This window comes from Danio aesculapii, chromosome 13 (genome assembly GCF_903798145.1).
Source record: "Danio aesculapii chromosome 13, fDanAes4.1, whole genome shotgun sequence".
Lineage (NCBI taxonomy): Eukaryota > Metazoa > Chordata > Actinopteri > Cypriniformes > Danionidae > Danio > Danio aesculapii.
Window position 1 is genome coordinate 27,989,469 of NC_079447.1, and position 19,888 is coordinate 28,009,356.

Genomic DNA, 19,888 nt, shown 5'->3' on the forward strand with positions numbered 1-19,888 from the left:
AAGCCATTTTTACATAAAGTCCAAGTCCAGTTTTTGACTGTCATAGAGACATCAGGGTTAATTTATATTACTGATATTGGCAAGAAGCTTTGATAAATCATCACTAAGCTGTCAATTGTCACCATAGCAATAAAAAAGGCTAACCTAGCAACCATTTAAAAAGAGCAATATCGCTACATCAGAACATCGTAGGGACCTGTGTATTGGCTCATTTGACCCATGCTAAAAAAATAGGACTTCCTGTGTACTATGCATGCTAACAATGATAAGCCAAGTGCTAATAACGATTAGCTATATTTGTCACGGTTTATGGGTCTATGTGCTCTTCCTGTATGTTGTGTTATGACGTATGTGTTGTGGTGTGCGGGTGGGTGTGTCTGTTTACCTTTTCATGGTAGCGTGCATTCTGATCAGCTGACCTAATCAGAGAGTCCCAGCTGATGCCTGTTTTGTGGGCTATATAACAGTCTGTGTCCGTCGGATGATGTGTTCGTTTGGACCTGTGGTAGCTCTCTGTCCTGGACTAGTCTTTATCCTTTTGAGCTCTTGAAGACTTATATTCACTGTTGCACTTCATTAAACTGTCCTTCACTAGCTATTGGATTCTCCCTGTTTCTTACTGGGCAATATTAATGATAATCTAAGTGCAATAACACATGCTAGAAATACCTACTAAGTATTAGTATTTAATCAAACATGTACACGAGCGTTGCCATTTAGCAACTGCTTAACAACCACCCAGCAATGACATAAACATTTTAGCAACTGCCTAGCAACCACTTAGCAACCTCTGTGCTTCCTGCCAACTGTCATTCCCGGTCCTTTCTCAAACCAACATCAAAGTTTGTCAACGAACTTTAGGTTTTATTATTTTTTTTATTATTATATAAATTATTATTATAAAGATATTATAATTATTATTATTTATCATTATTCATATATAATAATACTTTATACTTTTTCAATTCTTTACATCAGCATAACGTTGCATCATGATGAAGATTACTGTATATTCCACAGAATAAACACACACTTGAAGATAGAGGAAAGATATTTATTCCAATAATAAATGCAGTTGTCATGTCCTATTGTTCCTGTGATGTATAATCTGCATGAAGCACTCCTGCCCACAACAGTCACATACTGTATCACATAAATGGTTAGGCAAAATCTCCATTTCTGCTTTTGAAATGCTCTATAGCAACAACAAGCCGCCCAGGCAGGAAACGAAACGGTGATGCTGGTCAGAATCCGACTCTCTTCAGCCGCACTATTAATAGAGCTGCTGTAGTTCCTCTTAAGCTGACAGCCAGAGTTTTGCTTTTTCTCAGGCTAATTAAATAGTGCATATGTGGCGAGTAGCAGCAGACTTTGTTGGGCGGTATTAATGCGTGTTAGTCTTTATGTGTGTCTGCTGGTTGGTACGAAGTGTTTTGGCAGCTGGAGCTTGTCTGAATGCTGTGTGTGTATCTGTGTGTGTGTGGGTGGGATCTAACGCAGACAGGCAGGCCTTTATCTGCGCTGACAGCGAGAGACGTCCAGGCCCTGCACCAGCCTCACGCCCCCTTAAACTGGCACACACCGAGAGTGTAATATCCAGGGAGCGACGTCGGTCTAATTGAGTCCTTCCCTGCTCTCCCCTCCTGCCTGCCTGCCTGCCTGCCTGCGTGACATGAACCAGAGAAAAGTGAAACATTTCAGGAAATGTAATGGCCTCCAGTTAATTAAGTGCGAGTAGCGGGTGCAGTAAGAGCCAAAAGCAGATGGCGCCGAATTTACGCCCGACGCACACACGAGCGTGTGCGTAATCTCCAACCGTTTGCCCTGCGTTTGCCACCACATACATGATAAAACTCGACAATGTGAATTGCGTGTCATTACAGATGAATTTGTTGAGCAGGAGGCTCAGACAATGTAGATAAATGGCATGATTAATTGGAACAGAATGAATAACCCTGACTGATGTTGTATAAGCAGTGATTAACTCGCGCTCAGAGCTCAGATTGTTTTAAATAACAGGGGAGTTAAAGCCATGATTGCTGGGAGGTTGCGAAATGATTGAAATCGCTCCTCTGCTGCTTATGAGAAAGAGAGAGAGAGAGATGAGAAGAGCCTTGGAAGAGTTGACTCATTGTAAAGCGCGACCCAAAGGCCTTCTGCGTATAGAGCAGACTTTTCAATAATGTTATTCATGTCTCGGAAGATGGACGAGGAAATTGGAGGCTTTTGACATACCTCTGAACAAATGATGGTGGAGTTTACATCAGAAGATGACTTGCTGGCCTGTGAGTGTTGTGTTAATGCCTTTAATAAAGTAGTTCCTTTGGTTTGATTGGTTTAGTGGTTTTGAATGCCCTGTCAACAGTGTTGGAAATTTTACACAGTTTCACTGACCATGATTCTTTTTTTACTGTTGTTTTGGGTAGGGATGCAACTAATGTTTGGCCACTGAAAATGTTATTGTCTTAAAATGTGGTTAATTTATTGGCTTGTTTGTTTTTGTTTTTGTTTTTTTGTTGTTTAGTAAAATTTTAAAGCATCTTACGAAATTACTTTAATTATTTGCTAATAGTATATAATTGTTACAAAACATTTTTGGTTTGTGCTTTGCTTTCATCCTGAATTTTTGGTTTCCTGGAATTGTTTTCATTGTGGTGCGTTCACACCAGGCACGGATGAAGCATCAAGCGCGGGTGATTTACATGTTAAGTTAATGCAAAGATGCGAGTTGACATCCTGTGGCGCGTTTTGCGCAAATGAGACTGTGTGAGTTAAGCGTTTGATTTGCAGAACACGCAAATCGGTCAGGTTGGAAAATCCCAGCGTGTTAACCAATCATGGGTGCGGTTCCAAAAACCATGGTTAGCCAACTAAAGTCGCAAGTTGCGTCATTATAAACATAGTTTGCAGATTTGGCGTTTCCTAAATCCATCGTTCCAATGAACATTCGCAAACTGCATCGCAAACTTGTATGCTTGCGACTACACCTCTGGAGCCGTGGTCAGAAATATACTTCCTGACTGTTCTATTGCCAGTTATATGCCCCCTATGCCCTATTCGTTTAGAACATTCTAACATTTAAATTTGGAATAATTTTTCTTTAAAGCATTAAAGTCATCTCTCTTAGATGTAATTTGCTTTCAAAGTATTGTTACAGTTCAGTTTTCTTCATTTGTTTGTGTACCGAAGGGAAATTCCCTTGCCACATTGGACAACAGTTCATCAAAATGGGCTCGTCTCAGTTGGAAATACCGCTGAATCATCCTGGTATAGTTTCTGGAGAGGTGATGAACTCACAGAGCTGGGTGCACTTCAGAAAGGATTTAGGGGACTCAGACATGGCACCGAACGAATGTATGCTGTTTTTCAGCCTTCCTAAAGCACATAAAGCACAGCTACCTCTCAATAAAAGAGGTATTGAGGTATTACATGCAAATGCAGTGAGTAGACTAAAAATGTTCACGCGTCTATTTATGCGGCAATAGCTTGGCTTATTCGCGCAGGCCGCATATGGTATGAACAGCATCAGGGTTCCATTATTTATTGTAACATATCAGTTAATGTTTGTTAGTCTATTTATTTCATTTTATTTAATGGTATTGGATACTGCAAATTTTTTGCAATAACAAGGAAATAAGCTAATGTAACATCTGAATTTTTTATTTTTTTTTTCATTTTATGAAACTTTAATTTCTGCCATTTTGGTTGATTATTATATTTATTTAATTAAATTAGGAATCACACCAAATTTTATTATTTTGGCTTAATAAATGTACTTAAAGCAGTGGTATAAAGTAATGAATTACAAATACTCAAATTACAGTAATTGAGTAGTTTTTCTCAGAAATTGTAATTTACTAAGTAGTTTTAAAAATGTGTACTTTTACTTTCCCCTCAGTACATTTTTAGTGCTGTATTGGTAATTTTACTCCACTACTTTCCTTCAACCTGCAGTCACTATTTTTTCCTGTCTATGGGGATTGGTTGAGTAGAAAAATCTTGTGATTCCTGTCCAATCAAATCACCCATAGACATACTGAACTACCTCAATAAGGGCACTTTATAGTTTGTAGCAAACCATATGGAAGAATTAAAAGTGTCCATGAAGATGTCCAGAGACTGCATGTTACTGATGAGAGGAAGGCTGATGTTTACTGTATGATGACTGAAATTACCAAATAGCCTTAAACAATAATTAAATACAATACAGAATGTTACATATTCACACACGTGCACAAATTGCATGTTAACGCATCAGCTTTTCACAGCCTGATACTCACTACTCACTTCTCATGAGTACTTTTAAAAGGGCTACTTTTTACTCATACTTTGAGTAATATTTACAACAGATACTATTACTCTACTTACGCTACAATTTTGTGCAAGAAATGGTACTTTTACTTGAGTATGAATTTTCAGTACTCTTTCCACCACTGACTAGAAGTACACAACTCTTTAACAAGCTCCATTTAACAAATGTTGTCATGTTGGATTTAATTTTGACTGTGTCTAGAGCTCTACATTAAGACTCTTCTTGCTGCCAGTAACCACTGTGCACTTTCTTTCTGTGTTTGAATAAGTACAGTGATATTTTCCTGTGCTGAAGTGCATGTGCGTGCGTGTGTGTGTGTGTGTGTGGTCTCCTGCGGATTGTGTGTAGGTGACGGACAGTTCATGCAGGAAGCCTGAGGCGATGAGGGAAATGCCTGACACACACTCACTCACTCACACACACACACACACACACACACACACACACACACGCACACACACACACACACACACACACACACACAGTGAAAGACAGATGTCAACTTCTAAGAAATCTTGTTGACAATCAAACATGGACATTTGCAGAGCTCTGAGCCGTAGCAGGCCATTTGGTGATGTTTTACATGGTTAGCAGAAAACTGTTTTCAAGTAGTTGGGAAGCAGCTGTGTGGATCGTGAGCAGAAGGAGAGGCGAGGTGAGGTAATTAAAACGGTGCTGGAGCTGCGACACACGCAATGTTCAGTTTCCACCAGCAGCACTTCACTCAATTCCAGCCGTCGCTTCGCTCTCGACCCCTGGACAATCAATGACCTGTTAGACTGCAGTCCCTGAGAGGACACACAACAGCAGTGGCAGCTCCAGTAAGTGTTTCGCTCTCAGGGAGCAAGAGACACTAACAAAACACTGCAAAAATGCTTGTTTTAGTTTTTGGGGGTTTTTTTTAGGCTTTTTTTATACACCTTGGTCTAAAAAATCTAAAATTCTAAAATTGTTATATATTGTTATGTTATGTTAAATCATGAGACATTTTTGAAAGTTAAGTTCTTAAGAACTGAAATAAGGATAAGAATTAAAATTGATAATAAAAACAATTCATTTGGCATCATCATCATTGTTATTATTGTCTTCATCATTATTCTAATTGTTAATTATGACTTGAATATAGTTTATTATGATGTATGCATATTATATGGATTTTTTTCAATTTTATACACTATTAGCTGTGATTTTTTTTTTTTTTTCCTCTTTTTAAATATTTCGCCAATGATGTTTAACGGGGCAAGGATATTTTTACAGTATTTCTTATAATAGTCTTTATGAAAGTCTTAGTTGTTTTATTTTGGCTAGAATAAAGGCAGTTTTTAATTTTATTTAAATCTTTTTAAGGCCATTATTAGCCCCCTTAACCCTTTCACATGTACAATCCCACTGGTGTGATCAGCCTTGACTGGTCCCTGTAGTGTATGATCACACCGGTGTGATTAGAACGTTCAGAGTGCACGTCATCTACTGCTAAAATTAAAATCTGACGGTGTGCGCTAAGACACAAAAAAAAGTGCGTAGCTCTTGTCATCAATCACAATTTATCTGTGCTTTCAAACAAATAACATTTATTTTACGTTTCAGGCATTCAAAACTCATAACTACAAGCAAAACATAACATTTAAGGTTTGTAAAATACACGCGGATGTCTATGGAGGCGGCGATAGAAATTTTTTTTTCGATATAACCTGATGTGCTTTGTTCATGACGTAAATCTAGCAGCTCTGATCTCTCCTCGGATAAAATTCAGTTTTATTAGATTTTGCTATATTGATGTGAGTATCTTCAACTGTATCCCATCTATCTTATAAAATACACTTAACGCGTAATTTAATAAATAATGTAAATACTTTGTTAACTTCCGATCACAGCTGTATTTCTTCTAGCAACAACGGCGGTGCCCATTACCTGTCATACAACAAATAATAAATTATTATTAAGCTGTTTAAAAGACAATATCTATGTTCTATCACATGTTTGAGAATCAGAGTATCAGCAATTTCACAATATAATTAGAACATTTGTCAATATTTACAGAAAAGGGCAAAATGAAACAAAATTCGACACATACGTAGATTTTAAATGTCACTTTAAGCTGAATACTTGTATCTTGAAAAATAAATAGTAAAATATTATGTATGAACTACATAATTTGGTCGTAGTTCGTTCACAATGATGATTGGGATATTATTATATCTATTTTAGTAATAGCTTGCATTTGTTTTGTATAATATAAACATATGCATATTATATAAAAAGGCATTTTTGTTGTTTAGAAATATGCATTTATTGATTGATTTATTGATTTATTCATTGATTGATTGATTTTATTTGAAAATTCTAACAAAAATATACAAACAAGTCCAGTTAGACCAATTCATACATTTCAAAAACTGTCGAGGATAAAGTACACAAAAAAAGCCTCAGGCTTATTTCCATTGTGGTGCTCGACATTCTTTAATATTATTAGTATTAAATAGTAATTTATATAACATTACACAAAAACGATTGTTTTTTTATGTTTTTATTGTAGTAGTAATAAAATAAATAGTTTGGTCAAATTAAATAATGTTATTTATATGAATTTTGTTTATTATTATCATCATCATCATCATCATCATTCAATGTCCTTTCATAAACGTCCAATAAATGGCTGTTTAATTTGTATATACACACACACACACACACACACACACACACACACACACACACACACAAATTCTACACAGAATTACAGTATATCTCTGGCATGATGGTTGTTGGTGTGTGTGTGTGTGTGTGTATACTGTATATATGTGTGTCTCTCTGCTGGATCAGATCAGGTCACAATGGGGAAGTTCAGCTAACAACTATAATCGGAGGACTCAGAAGGCTTTCTCCACAATATCCCTCACAGGCCATTTTGGGCTTGATGGGGACTTCCCTAGCACAGATTTGAGGGTGCGAGTGAAGCTGCCTGTAATAGGTGGAGCGCTGATGATGGATGGAGGAGCTGGTGTTGTGTCGAGGGCCGATCAATAGCTGCCACTGAGCTCAGTGTATTTCTGTCACTGTGGAGCTGAGTGTGGGATGTCAGCCGGTTGTTGCCAGGATGATTTGGGAAAGTTTAACACCAGGCTGCTCTGACGCCCCACACATCACTCATTCTGGTTAGCAGAAGGCTTTCACAGTCACACACACACACAATGAGGTTTCTTATTGATCATCTTCCGTATGAGCTGGTTATGATGTCTACAGTAAATGACCTCTCATTCGTGACTGTATTTTTAAATACTCTGTTTAGTTCAAGTCACACAATTATAGGCTGTTAAAAGTAAATTCATAAAACCAATGAGCCATGATTGAAGCCTTAGTAAAAATAAAATGTTGTTATTATAAAAGGCTCATTCAGTATTAATAAGCAACCAGTCCACAGTTGTGCATAGGAACTACTGTACATTACTCGGCTGAAGATAATTTGTTGTTGATGATGATGATGATGATGGTATTTTATTATTATTGTCATCATTAATAGCTTTATAAGATCGGAATATTAAATTGTTTAAATATCCATTCATGATTATCAATAATAATGTTGTAATATGTAATATATTTGTAATATTTATAGATTTATCGTTAAAATAAACAAATATCACATTAAATACACTTAAGTTCAATCAATTAAAATATAAATATGAATTAAAGTGCAGTAATGATGTTGATTGTTGATGACAATGATGATTATCATTGAATATGATTGTGTGTTGAATTATTATTTATTAGCTATGACTACAATAATAATAAATATAATAAATTAATTTTATAATAAATTAATTCATATTTTTAAATCATAGATTCAGCAGTCATATTTTATATTTTAAAATATTTTAATTGCAATAAATGTTATGATCAGTGTTAATGATATTATTATCTATAAAATAAAAACTAAAAATAAAATAAAATAAAAAAAATTTGAATGCTTGCTATTTAAATATTAGTGAAATAGGTAATATATTTGAAATATTTGTAGTTTTATTGTTAATAGAACAAATACTGTCAATACACTAAGTTGAATCAATTAAAATAAAAATTTAAACCAATTAAAAGTGCACATGATGATTATTGTTGTTGTTGAAGATGATTACTATTATAAATTATTAGCTATGATGACTACAATAATACAAAATATTGTATAATTATTTTTTTATATAAATTTTTTTATACTGTAGATTCAACAACAGTGTTTTATAATATATAATATAAATATATTTAAAGTATTTTAAGTGCAATAAATGTTGTTATGTTTAGTGTTAATGATTTTAATATCTATTAAATTAAAACAATTAGAATTTATAATAGTTGTAATATATTTAAAATAGTTATAGTTGTATTGCTAATTTAATAAACAAATACTGTGTTAATACACTTTTTAAATAGAATCAATTAAAATATAAATTTGAATCAATTAAAAGTGCACATGATGATGACGATGATGATGATGATTATTATTATTGTTATTATTATTGTATATTGCTATTGTTATGTATTAGCTGTGACTTTAATATTAATAAAGATATTTTATAATTAATTTTTAATAAAAATATTTTCATTAAAACCGTGGATTCAGCAATAGTATTTTATAATATATTTTTTATTTATTTAAATTGCAGTAAATTTTATGATAAGTATTGATAGTAATATCCATTAAATTAACACAATTTATATGTTGGCTATTTAAATATTTGTAAAATATGGGAATATAATTGTCCTGATGTAAGAGTAGCATTTATGATGTAATGATTCTGAGGCGTTTGAGTTCATCCTGTAGGGTTTGTTGTCCTGTTTGCGGATGTTTTCCTGAAGATGACTACTTCCAACAAGCATCGTTGACTCATCTGAAGCAGAGCGTCATTCTTCATCTTTGTTTGTGTTTGTGTTTGTGTGTGTGTGTGTGTGTGTGTGTGTGTGTGTGTGTGTGTGTGTGTGTGTGTGTGTGTGTGTGTGTGTGTGTGTGTGTGTGTGTGTGTGTGTGTGTGTGTCTCAGACCACTCTGAGACACACACCAACTCTCTGGTCCTTCTTGCGTGTGTGTTTGTACGGTCTCGATATTTACCGCTTGAGTTTCTTTCAGAGTCCCACAACCTTGTTTACGTGCTAACTTGCATTCCTGCGTTGAAATGCGGACAATGGCAGGCTTTGAAAGTGAACATACTGGGATTGCGCTAATAAGGCTGTCATTGAGGGAGATGTCATGTGCTCAGGGCGGGGGTGTTTTTGCTTTAGTTTTTGTTGTTGTTGTTGTTTCTCCACCTCTCTAACGGGCCGAGCCGTACAGGCCAGCAGAGATGGCAGTCAGCACTCATGATTCTGGTAATGATATCATTACAGCTAGTGATTGCTTCTCATGCATTGTTTAACAAAGACATGTTTGAAGTGCTCAGCGGAGAGCTCAGGCAGAGCTTTCTCAGCTTGCAAGCCGAATCAAAAGGCGGAGAGCAGATCAAACGCAGGAGACACCTTTTTAAGCTCTCCACTCACTTTGCCAGAAACAAGTTAAATTAACATCCCAAAATGACAGCATGTGGAAAGTTTTTTTTTTTATTATTCAATTTTCTAACTGTATAAAGTAACGTGACACCAAATCATATTATCAGAACATCATCATGCTTAGTTAATAAATAGTTTTTCAACTTCTGAAATGTGCTGCAACTTTAAGTCCACAATTACTAATATAATGCAATTAACATCAAAGCAAAAAGCATGAATATTTAGATTGGTACTATAAAAGTGAATGTTTGCATTGTCCGATTTTGCCATATGCGACAATTCATTTAAGCCTTACAGTTAAATTAAATGGTTCGTTTCTTTTCTGCAGCTTCAAACACAACTGCCGGTATAATTTCTGCTTGTTCTGCGCTGTGTTCATGCCATGTTGTAATTATCGTAATTTCGAGATGACAGCATGTGACGGAGCTATTGATGTCCTCAGACTCTAGAATAATGCTTTTCTATGGCAACAATATCAATGTCTAAACATATCGCTTTGAGGACATGAATGCTTTTTTACTAGTCGAAAACTCATAATTATGGTCATTTCGATATAGTGTGTATGCATATGTAATTACAAGACCAAAGACGTAAACGGCTTCTTGTGCTTATAGTTTTCTCCATTTCCTGCCCTGAATACTGTTAAATTGAAACTTTAAAGCATTTTTAGCTGAAATTATTAGAACTAAAATATGTTTAGATTTTTTTTTTAAGGTTTAAATGTAGGACTACCAGTAGCCTATTTTATATTATTTCTAAATAAAATTATGAAAAAATAACAACATAAAATAAATATAAAAATACATACATGTATAATAAATCTAAAATATCAGTTGTATTGATGCAATGTAATCTTCATCTAATGCCACTTATCTATGCACTCAAAAATGTTTGCTATTTGTTCAAATTACTTATTTAAATTAGCTGAAACTACACAAGAGTTTCAGTTGTTGAGTTTTTTGCAACAACTTAAATGTTTTATGTTCAATCTTCTTAAATTTGTAAGATTTAATAAGTTACCATAATTCCTTCATGCTGTCTCAACACAAATCGATTGTGTGGAACCTAGCATTTTTACAATGTGTATGCTTTTTGATTTGATTGATTTGATTGATTGATTGATTGATTGATTGATCTCATTGATACAATCATTGATTGATTGATTGAATCTCCTGGTCCACCACATCCCAAAGGTGCTCTATTGGTTTGAGATATGGTACACACATATACATATTTTTAAAATATATATATATATATATATATATATATATATATATATATATATACAGTATATAAATGACGTGCCCTGTAGATATGTTCTACCTCATCTGAATTGTCACACACTCGCTGTACTTGGACCAGCGGGACTGGATCAGTTAGAGGAGTTGAGCCGCAGGAAAAAGCAATGCCTCCGCAGTCTTTGGTCCACCTGGACACACGCCATCTGCAGCCACATCAACATCCATCATCCCACACGCTCTAAACAGCATCAACACACACTCACATCCAGGACAGCAGAACACATCTCACGCCGAATTACAGAACATGCCCGTAGCAGTTCTCAACCGCTTAGATCTCAGTGGTATCTAAAATGAAGCATCATAAACCCAAGTGTGACAGTGATACACAGCGCTGCACTCAATAACAAGTGTTTTTCTGCAGGTCAAACCAGTACTTTTTTCCACAAGGACCAATAAACATTACAGCAAGTCCAACTTTCTCTGTATCTCTCTGTCTATATTACTATATTTATCTAGCTAGAATAAAATACCTACTCATCCAATTTCATTTCATGAAGTTTCCTAGGTTTTGTCTGTAAAATATTCTTGTGGGCTGTACTAAATTATGAAAACATAATTTTAAAGCTTATCAAAGGCTTGAGTCTTTAGCTATGTTTCCATCCAAAAATGCGAATTAACTTTATGTGCAAAACTGTATTATTGCATTAAAGATAAAGCAGTGTTTCCATTTAACGAGTCAAAGATAATGAAATCGACACTTCCTGATCAACTGGCACCAAATATCAACAGTAAAAACAGAATTTGGAGAAGGAGAAGCTGCGTAAATATTTTCTTCATTTAATAAAGGCAATCCTGACACGCAGTGAATGCGTGGTGGCACTTGAAGGCGTGAGACATGGAGCACAGACACTCTTGACTATTCTGGAGGTAATTATTAATAAAGTAACACTAATACTGAAGTGGTTAAAGCATTTTAGAATGACCTAAACAACATTTCAGATGTTTTACAATGTGCTCAGCCTGCTGGTTTGTCCATTCTTACACATTTGAATCATCACATGATCTCTTATAACAAAATCACATGGCCTTTTTTAATGCGCACACTGGAATTTGTTCGGTGAAAGTGTTTCCATCGTAGTTTATGCGCATCTTTTCTTATCGAAAGTTTATCCTCCAGTTTTGCGCATATGTATTTATGCGCATTTCCATCAACCATTTTTTATGCCCATATCCAAAATGTGCATAAAAATAGGTGGATGGAAACGTAGCTATTGATAGCAGCAATACCATCTCTGCTAATAATAGCAAAACCAAGTTTAACTGCTTCAAGAACAGTGAACTTATTACATGGCTAGTTACACTGTTTTTGAAAAAGGTTACTGATGCTTTAGTATGTATTTGATCAAAATCACTCAAAACAGTAATATTGTGGAAATTATTACAACTTTGAAAGAACGGTTTAATTCATTTCTGTGGTGGCAATGCTGAATTTTCAGCAGTATACATGTAACCTATGAATATGTTTTATAGTTTTGTTTGTTTTTCAGATGAAATGCCCTGTCAAAAAAATGAGGAAATGTCTTCTGAGGATGGCCATAGGGATCATTCTCTCTGTCATTCTAACTGAATAGAATGTTATCTTTTTTTTAAAACAGAAAATTGCTAGGCAACCGAAGCATGCATATTCAAAGCGGCGTTTGGTTATTTGACCGTTCTAGCCATTCAGTGTAGAAATACTCTGAGCTCTTTTGTGTTTTATAAATTTCATAAAATAGCAATGCTAACATTTAGCAAAAGTCAGAGTCAATATGACTGCCTCTGTAGTTCTTGTGTTAAACCATTTCATGGGTTTCTGAAGTGTCTTACTTAAGGTCACAGTTGGTGGGGTGGTCTCAATAACTACATCTAATGCTCCTTTTACAGTTTCAGCCTCAGTCAATGACCTTCAGATTAGCACTATAGCGATCTAACCACTGTACCCGTGTCATTCTCTGCCGATCGGTCATTTCCTGATGTGATTTTAAGCTTTGTTTGCCACTATATCTGGCCGGCATGTCATCAGTAATGGAAGTGGTGTCTAGGACAAGCTTCGCTTACTCTCAGCTCTTTAGCAGTAATTGTAATCTGGTGGTGGTAAGTATAGGATTAGTGGCTTTAGATAAATTTCCACCAAAAGGGCCTGTCTTCTGTGGCTTGTTTGTCGTTTTTTCAGCGTCTCTCTTTCTCTGTCCCGTCTGTCTCTCTCTATTGGTTTGTTGTCGGTTGCACGTCACGCTCCAGTTGGCCTGCTGCATTCTCAAGGGACTACCTTTAACACCTCAGCAGTGCTGGCTTTCTTCTCTCTAATCTTCCCCTTCCCCTGCCCAGATTACTGTATCAATAACCATCTGCCGGCCCCCTCAGCCACTGCCCCGGTACAGTCAAAGCCTGTGGCCATACAGACCTGACTCATGCAAGAATCTGTGAGACTTTTGAGACAGCGTAATGAAATTGCTCTGTGATTGGCCTCATCAGCAACCAACAGTTGCGTCTTTGTTTTTCTTTCTGTCTGGTTGCAGCAGTGTTTGTGTCACCAGCGTAAAACTATGTGGGGAAAAATAGCATCTTATGACCGTGTGGTTAAATTGGTTCTCTTTTTTTGTGTGTCAGTGTTATTTTTCTCTTCCTTCCTTGATTTCAGAGCTCGGCCCGTCCCTCAGACTGTACATTTTGTTGAACTGTGCCCTTTAGGCCTTTTCCACTTGCAACCCCCTGGCCCGCTTCACAAAGAGAAATACTCTCTTCATCTCTTCATTTTCTGCTCTGAGCTTCATCACAACAAGAATAACCGCACAGGATGGAGATGAAAGTGGGCGCTGAAGTAAATAACCAGTGTGGTTGGCCCTCACGAACTCCCCGGCCTGCTCTGTCAGAGCCACATTTCTAACCCAGAGCAGATGTCACCGTGTGCTCACCCTGACACTCCTCACCTCCACCGTACCACCTTTATTCTTCTCTGTCCATCTTCTTTCATCATCTCTTTTTGTGCTATTCCTGAGACTGTTTAGGGTTACTTGAGTTAAAACAAATGTCGTGTACTGTACTTTCCCAGTTGTTTAATTCAGGAATAGAATAAACACTGTGGGTCGGTGCTGTCTTCAAAACATTTCAGCTCATTTGTTTCAGTTGCCTGACATGACAACTTTTGGCTCTCCGAATGCAGTGGTGCGTTACGTGCCTATTTTTCCACTTTTTCACCCATTGGGGTTTGAAAAAACTTTATTAAAGAAGTGAAGGACTAAACCAACAGCTGTGAAGTGAATCATAACATTACAGATTTTAAAGTGAAGCCAAAAATAAGGATATGAACACATGACAAAGACATACTCAAGAATGTGTGTGCTTGACAGCTTTAATGTGAAAAGAACAGGAATCTTGTGATTCATTGCAAAGGACATAATCAAATTTAAAAAATAAAACAAATATGTGAGTATTTTTAGAGAATTGAGAGACTGTGTCATTTGCAGTGTCTCGTGGTATTGGCCAGGCACTGAGACCTTTTGACTTGTTCTTTGGGATTCTCTAATTGGTGGAGATGTGGATCATGGTGGATAATGTGTTTTCTTTTAACAGTAAGGCCCAATCCCAATTAAAAATGTTTACCCCTTCCCCTACTCCTTCCTTTTGGACCTTGAAACAGTGTGAAGTGGAAAGGCTTCAAATTTTAACCCAAAGAAATGGGACACCACCTCAACGCCTGCACACGTGATCATATGTCATATGTCAATATTATGGATTATAGTAAAAAAAAAAATTAAAAAGATTGGCGGTAAAACATGAACAGCGTTTTAATTGTATTAAAACATATACTTGTTTGTTGTCAAACTTCATAATAATGACAAAAAATACAAATTTGTGCATCTCCTGATTTCCGTGTTCAGCCAGGCTGGCGTTGTAGATGGTGTATTCTTGGAAATTTTCGTAGCCCTTGCTTTCGAGTGTGGTACTGGAAAAACTCAGGTCCAAGGGCTATCTAGCCCTTCCCCTTGTCTTCAAGCTAAAAAGAATTGGGACACCCCGACCTCTTCACGTGAACGTGCAAAGCTAGGGGTAAGGGGAAGGGCTAACAGGTAGAATTGGGATTGGGATTTTGTGCACTAATCACTTTAATAAAGGAAAAAATATTGATTATAAGGATACTTGACCCATAAATGAAAACTATAATCATTTACTTGCCCTCCACTTGTTCCAAACGTTATTAAGTTTCTTTCTGGGAGAATTCACTACAAAATTGGATGAACTATCGCTTTAACAACCTCAGCTCAGAATAGGTTTTGTTTTAAATGTTTTATAGGTTATTGTTACCAGTCAATACCTCTGCTAATAAAAAAAAAAACATGCAAGTTTGAAGGCAGCTTGTTTAATCACCCAAAGCAGATGGAGATATTTGATGAGTTAGAAGATATTTTTTAAAGAGAGATGGAGAATATTTTGATTTGGTCCAGCTGTTCTGACTATACAATGCCATTTTTCCTTCTTTGAGTATTTGAAATATTATTGAAAGCTGCCACAAACACATTATAGGTTGATTGTCATAGGGCTGGGCGATATTACAAAAGAAATTATCACGATATCATGTTTCACATCATTGATATGTATAATTATTTAATATTTTTAACAATACATTTAGGAATATTGGGATTTTTTTCTTATTATTTAACATTTATTTACATTAACATTTAACATTTATTTTAATTTACCAACATTACTGAGGCAAATAGTTTCAAATAGTCAAAAACAAATATTTAAACAAAATACCTCGTCTTTATAATAAACAAAAATGTTAAAGAGACTCTTGATCAAACTTGATCAATAAAATGGTACAAAATGTGTGCAATGTTAAAGGTAGATCAACATCTATAAGGTGTAAGGTGTGATTAATAATTAATAAGTAAGTGTGATACATTAAACCTCAAACTCTGTAAGCAAAACAAATTATGATAATCAAATCTGAGCTTTCAAGTAAAGAAACCAACCATCATTATTCAAATACATACTGCAACATTAGAAATTGTGAAGTTGAATGATTATTACCCCTAAAAAATCTTTCAGATAGGGAGCTAGTGGCTGGGATGCACAAGAAAAGAAACCAAAAAGCCACTTTGGCGACATCCTTACATCCTTTTATACCTCACTGAACTTTTTTTATTATCAATATTGACAATGGTGTTCGTCAATAAATACCAATATCGATTTTATCGCCCAGCCCTAGATTGTCATTTTCTAGGGTTTAGTTTATTCCAAATAAAAATGCAAAATGTGTATTTTCCATTGTGTGAGTAGAAGATGCTGGAGCACAAATTCGTTTGCGATCACGGCTTTCACATATTTAATCTCCTTGCAGAATAAAATAAGATGGTTTCCTGTCATTTTGTTCTGTCTCTGTATTTTCCACCTAATTATAACACTGTGGTTATCATCCTGGTTAGACTGTTGTCCTAATTGACTGACTTTTAAAGTGTAGATTTATTATAAGTCCAGCATTTCCGTATTCTTGCCTAGTCAAGAGAGTCTATTACGGTTTTCCAGTGGGGTTGCATTAACTCTAATTCCTGTAGCTAATCTTGAAATAATGCTGCTTAATCACTCTTAATAAAAGAGTGGCTCACCTTGGCTTCTGGATGGCTGCATTATCAGATCATTGAGCTGTAATTGGTGTCATGAAACCTAGTGGTTGGGCTATCTCCATGGGGACTGCAGTTTTCCCCCAACTTTATGGCGCAAAGATTAACCTTGGTGTATTTGACCTCCGTGCAGTGAACACAAACATGGGTGTAGCTGTGGCTTTGTGACCCATAAAAGGGAAAATCTTCTGACTGGAACCAAATACAAACAGCTAAATGCCAGGTTGGAGCGCTCTGAGTGATGTCAGATGTCTATTATAGATGAATGTACATGTCTCGGGTCTATTATGCAGTGCCTGTGACAGACAGACTGACTGCAGGTGGTCTTGGCCCCCTTTACATCCATGAAGCAGTGATTCTTTCCACCCCCTCTTTCCTCTCTAAAGGCAGAGGTTGTCACAACTGGTCCCCAGAGCTGTTCAGGCGAGCAAAGGGCGAATCTCGACTCACATAATTGGAGTCTTTTAACCCTCACAGAGCTCTTTTATTATCTGAAATAAAGCTGTTTTATTCATCTGAACAAGTTTGAGGATATGTCTTGGGGTTGAGTTTCAGGGCAAGTTGAGATATTTTATTGAAGTAGCATTTGTATGGCGTCAGCATCAGTAACATCATTTATAGTGGCATGTATAGTTAGATTTTTAGTTAAATATTTACACAAAGTCACCAATTGGCATATGCTACGTGAGTGTGAGGTCCTTTTTTTTTTTTAATGTGTATGAAATATAATGGTATGCAGTTTATTGGGGCTTATATAAAAAGTTTGGACTAAAAAACATGGATTGTACAGACTTGGAAAAACCTAGAAAATTCGTGGCATTTTTGACATGGCATTTTGGAAAAACAAATAAACGTTTTGGAAAAGTCATGGAAATCAGTTTAACAGATATGTACACTCAAATATTTTTCAATATAAATTTAATTAATTCTACAAGGCGTTTAGTCCTATCAATGGTTTTCAGTAGTTTTTCAATTATTATTATGTTTTTTTTGCATATAAATGATGCTTAAGGGGGTAGAGTTTTTTTGCAGGCCCTTCGTTTCTGTTCTTTGTCGATCGCATGCTCTCACTTAATTTAAGTGATGTGTAAGCATTATCTAAATACATTTTGTTTCGTATAATAAATTACAGAGGTTGTCATGTATTTTACTGTATGCTGTAATTTGAATGTAATTGGAATTCCATTTATTTAATATGTATTCATAGACATTACATGAAACATTGTCATGAATATTTACCTGAAAGTCTTATAAAGGTAAATGAATTTTAGTAGGAAAAAGGTGTTTAGTTGTTATAGCTTGCTTTGAACATATGACAAACAACTTTATCTTCAATTTTTTATCTAATGCATTGACTGGCACTGTCTGTTCACAGTTAATAGCCATTCAGTGTAATAATATAATAACCGTAGAACTAAATATACTGCCTTCTCCTTTTTCTCATTCTGATTGTAGAAGATTAATGTTCGTTGTGCAGCCTTGTGAAGCAATCCAAATGATTATTTGTAGATTAACCTTTTTGTGAGCATCTACATTTTTATAATCAGATGTTTTCCTAACTGCTGCTTTCTCACCGATCTGATTTAGTTGTATGCTTTCCAATAGTCCAAAGGATACAGTCTTTACTTTTTAACTTTAGGTATACCTCTTTTAACTTACATGTTCACATGCACCCATGCCATTCTGTGATAGTATCATTTCGTACGTGTGCATGATATTATGATGACAAAATATTATGATGTTATGATGTTACAAGCCCTGCACTGTGGCCATCATGTATACACATATGGGGGATGTAAATAAAGAGCGAAAAAGTACTTTGAGTATATTGGTTCTTTGAGTATTGCCACCTACCTGCTTATACTTTGACCAATGCCACCTACCTGGTTATATTATACCCAAGTGGGACAGAGGCCAGCTAGTGAAGTGCTGTGCAGGTAGAACCTCACTCCTCTGACCTCTAAAGATGCTCTAGGAACAGACGCTATGGTCTTTGGCCTCCTCGGTAGAGCAACCGACTCCTATGCAGAATGTCGCCGGTTCAATGCCAGTTCAGAGCAGGTTGGGTGGTGTGGGACCGGCAGGGTTGATTTGGTGCCGTGACCTGGATGGGAGTGAGGTTTGGGGGGTGAGTGTGACAGAAGCCAGCTAGTGAAGTGCTGTGCAGATACAACCTCACTCCTCTGACCTCTAAAGGTGCTCTAGCGACAGACGCTATGGTCTTTAGCCTCCTCAGTAGAGCAACCGACTGTTATGCAGAAGGTCGCCGGTTTGATTCCAGCTCAGAGCAGGTTGGGTGATGTAGGACCAGTGGGGTTAAGTTGGTGCCGTGACCCGAATGGCAGTGAGGTCCCTCATTTGACCTCTAAAGGTTCTCAAGCGACAAATGCTATGGGCTTTAGCCTCCTTGGTAGAGCAACCAACTCCCATACAAAGAATCGCCGGTTCGATCCCAGCTCAAACCAGGATGGGTGAAAGTAGGACCGGCAGGGTTACACAAGCATTACATGTACTTATGATGTATATTAATTTGATTGCAATAGAAAGTATAAAAACTTTGCAAGTTCAGTTTTAGTTTCACACCCAGCTTATAAAAGCAGCTAGAAATACACTGGTCTCATGATGGTCTGCAGACCTTAATATCTGTATGTGTGTGTGTATGTTTATGTTTTTATATGTATATAGCCAATTACATGTTTATTAAATGTATTAATTGACCTTAATTTCATCAAATAACATTTTTCAAGAATAACATGTCTTTCATAGCTTTTGGATGAAAAACAGAAGGTTACATAATGTATATCCTTCACTGCAAAGTCTAACACCTCGCTTTGAAATGTGTCCTTAATGAAATAATATGATTGCTACACTAAGCTCCCGTTAATTAAGGCGGCATGTGTGCTTTGTTTTGCAGGAGGCCGCTGCGTTTGCACGGGAGCGAGGCTTCGAGGTGAGTGGATGGAGGATCACACACTAAACAGATCCTAAAGGATTATTTTTCAGCTGATAATGAAGTTCTTTTTCGGACAGTGATTGATGTGCTATTATACTCTCTTGGCCCCCTTGCAGTGGTCGCCATGGCAACCTGGCAGTCGTCATGGTTTCTTTGTTCAGCCAGCACTCCGGCTCACACACTCGCTCTC

At 36.3% G+C, this 19,888-nt stretch overlaps 1 protein-coding gene across 2 annotated transcripts in view; it reads left to right on the forward strand.

The window, feature by feature from the left end:
• Positions 1–19,888, forward strand: part of adka (adenosine kinase a) — a 284,700-nt gene that overhangs the window by 218,087 nt on the left and 46,725 nt on the right. For both annotated transcript variants that reach the window (XM_056471599.1, XM_056471600.1), the window contains exon 8: positions 19,660–19,695. In XM_056471599.1, coding sequence (XP_056327574.1) covers positions 19,660–19,695 — 36 coding nt within the window. The remainder of the gene's footprint in view (positions 1–19,659; positions 19,696–19,888) is intronic.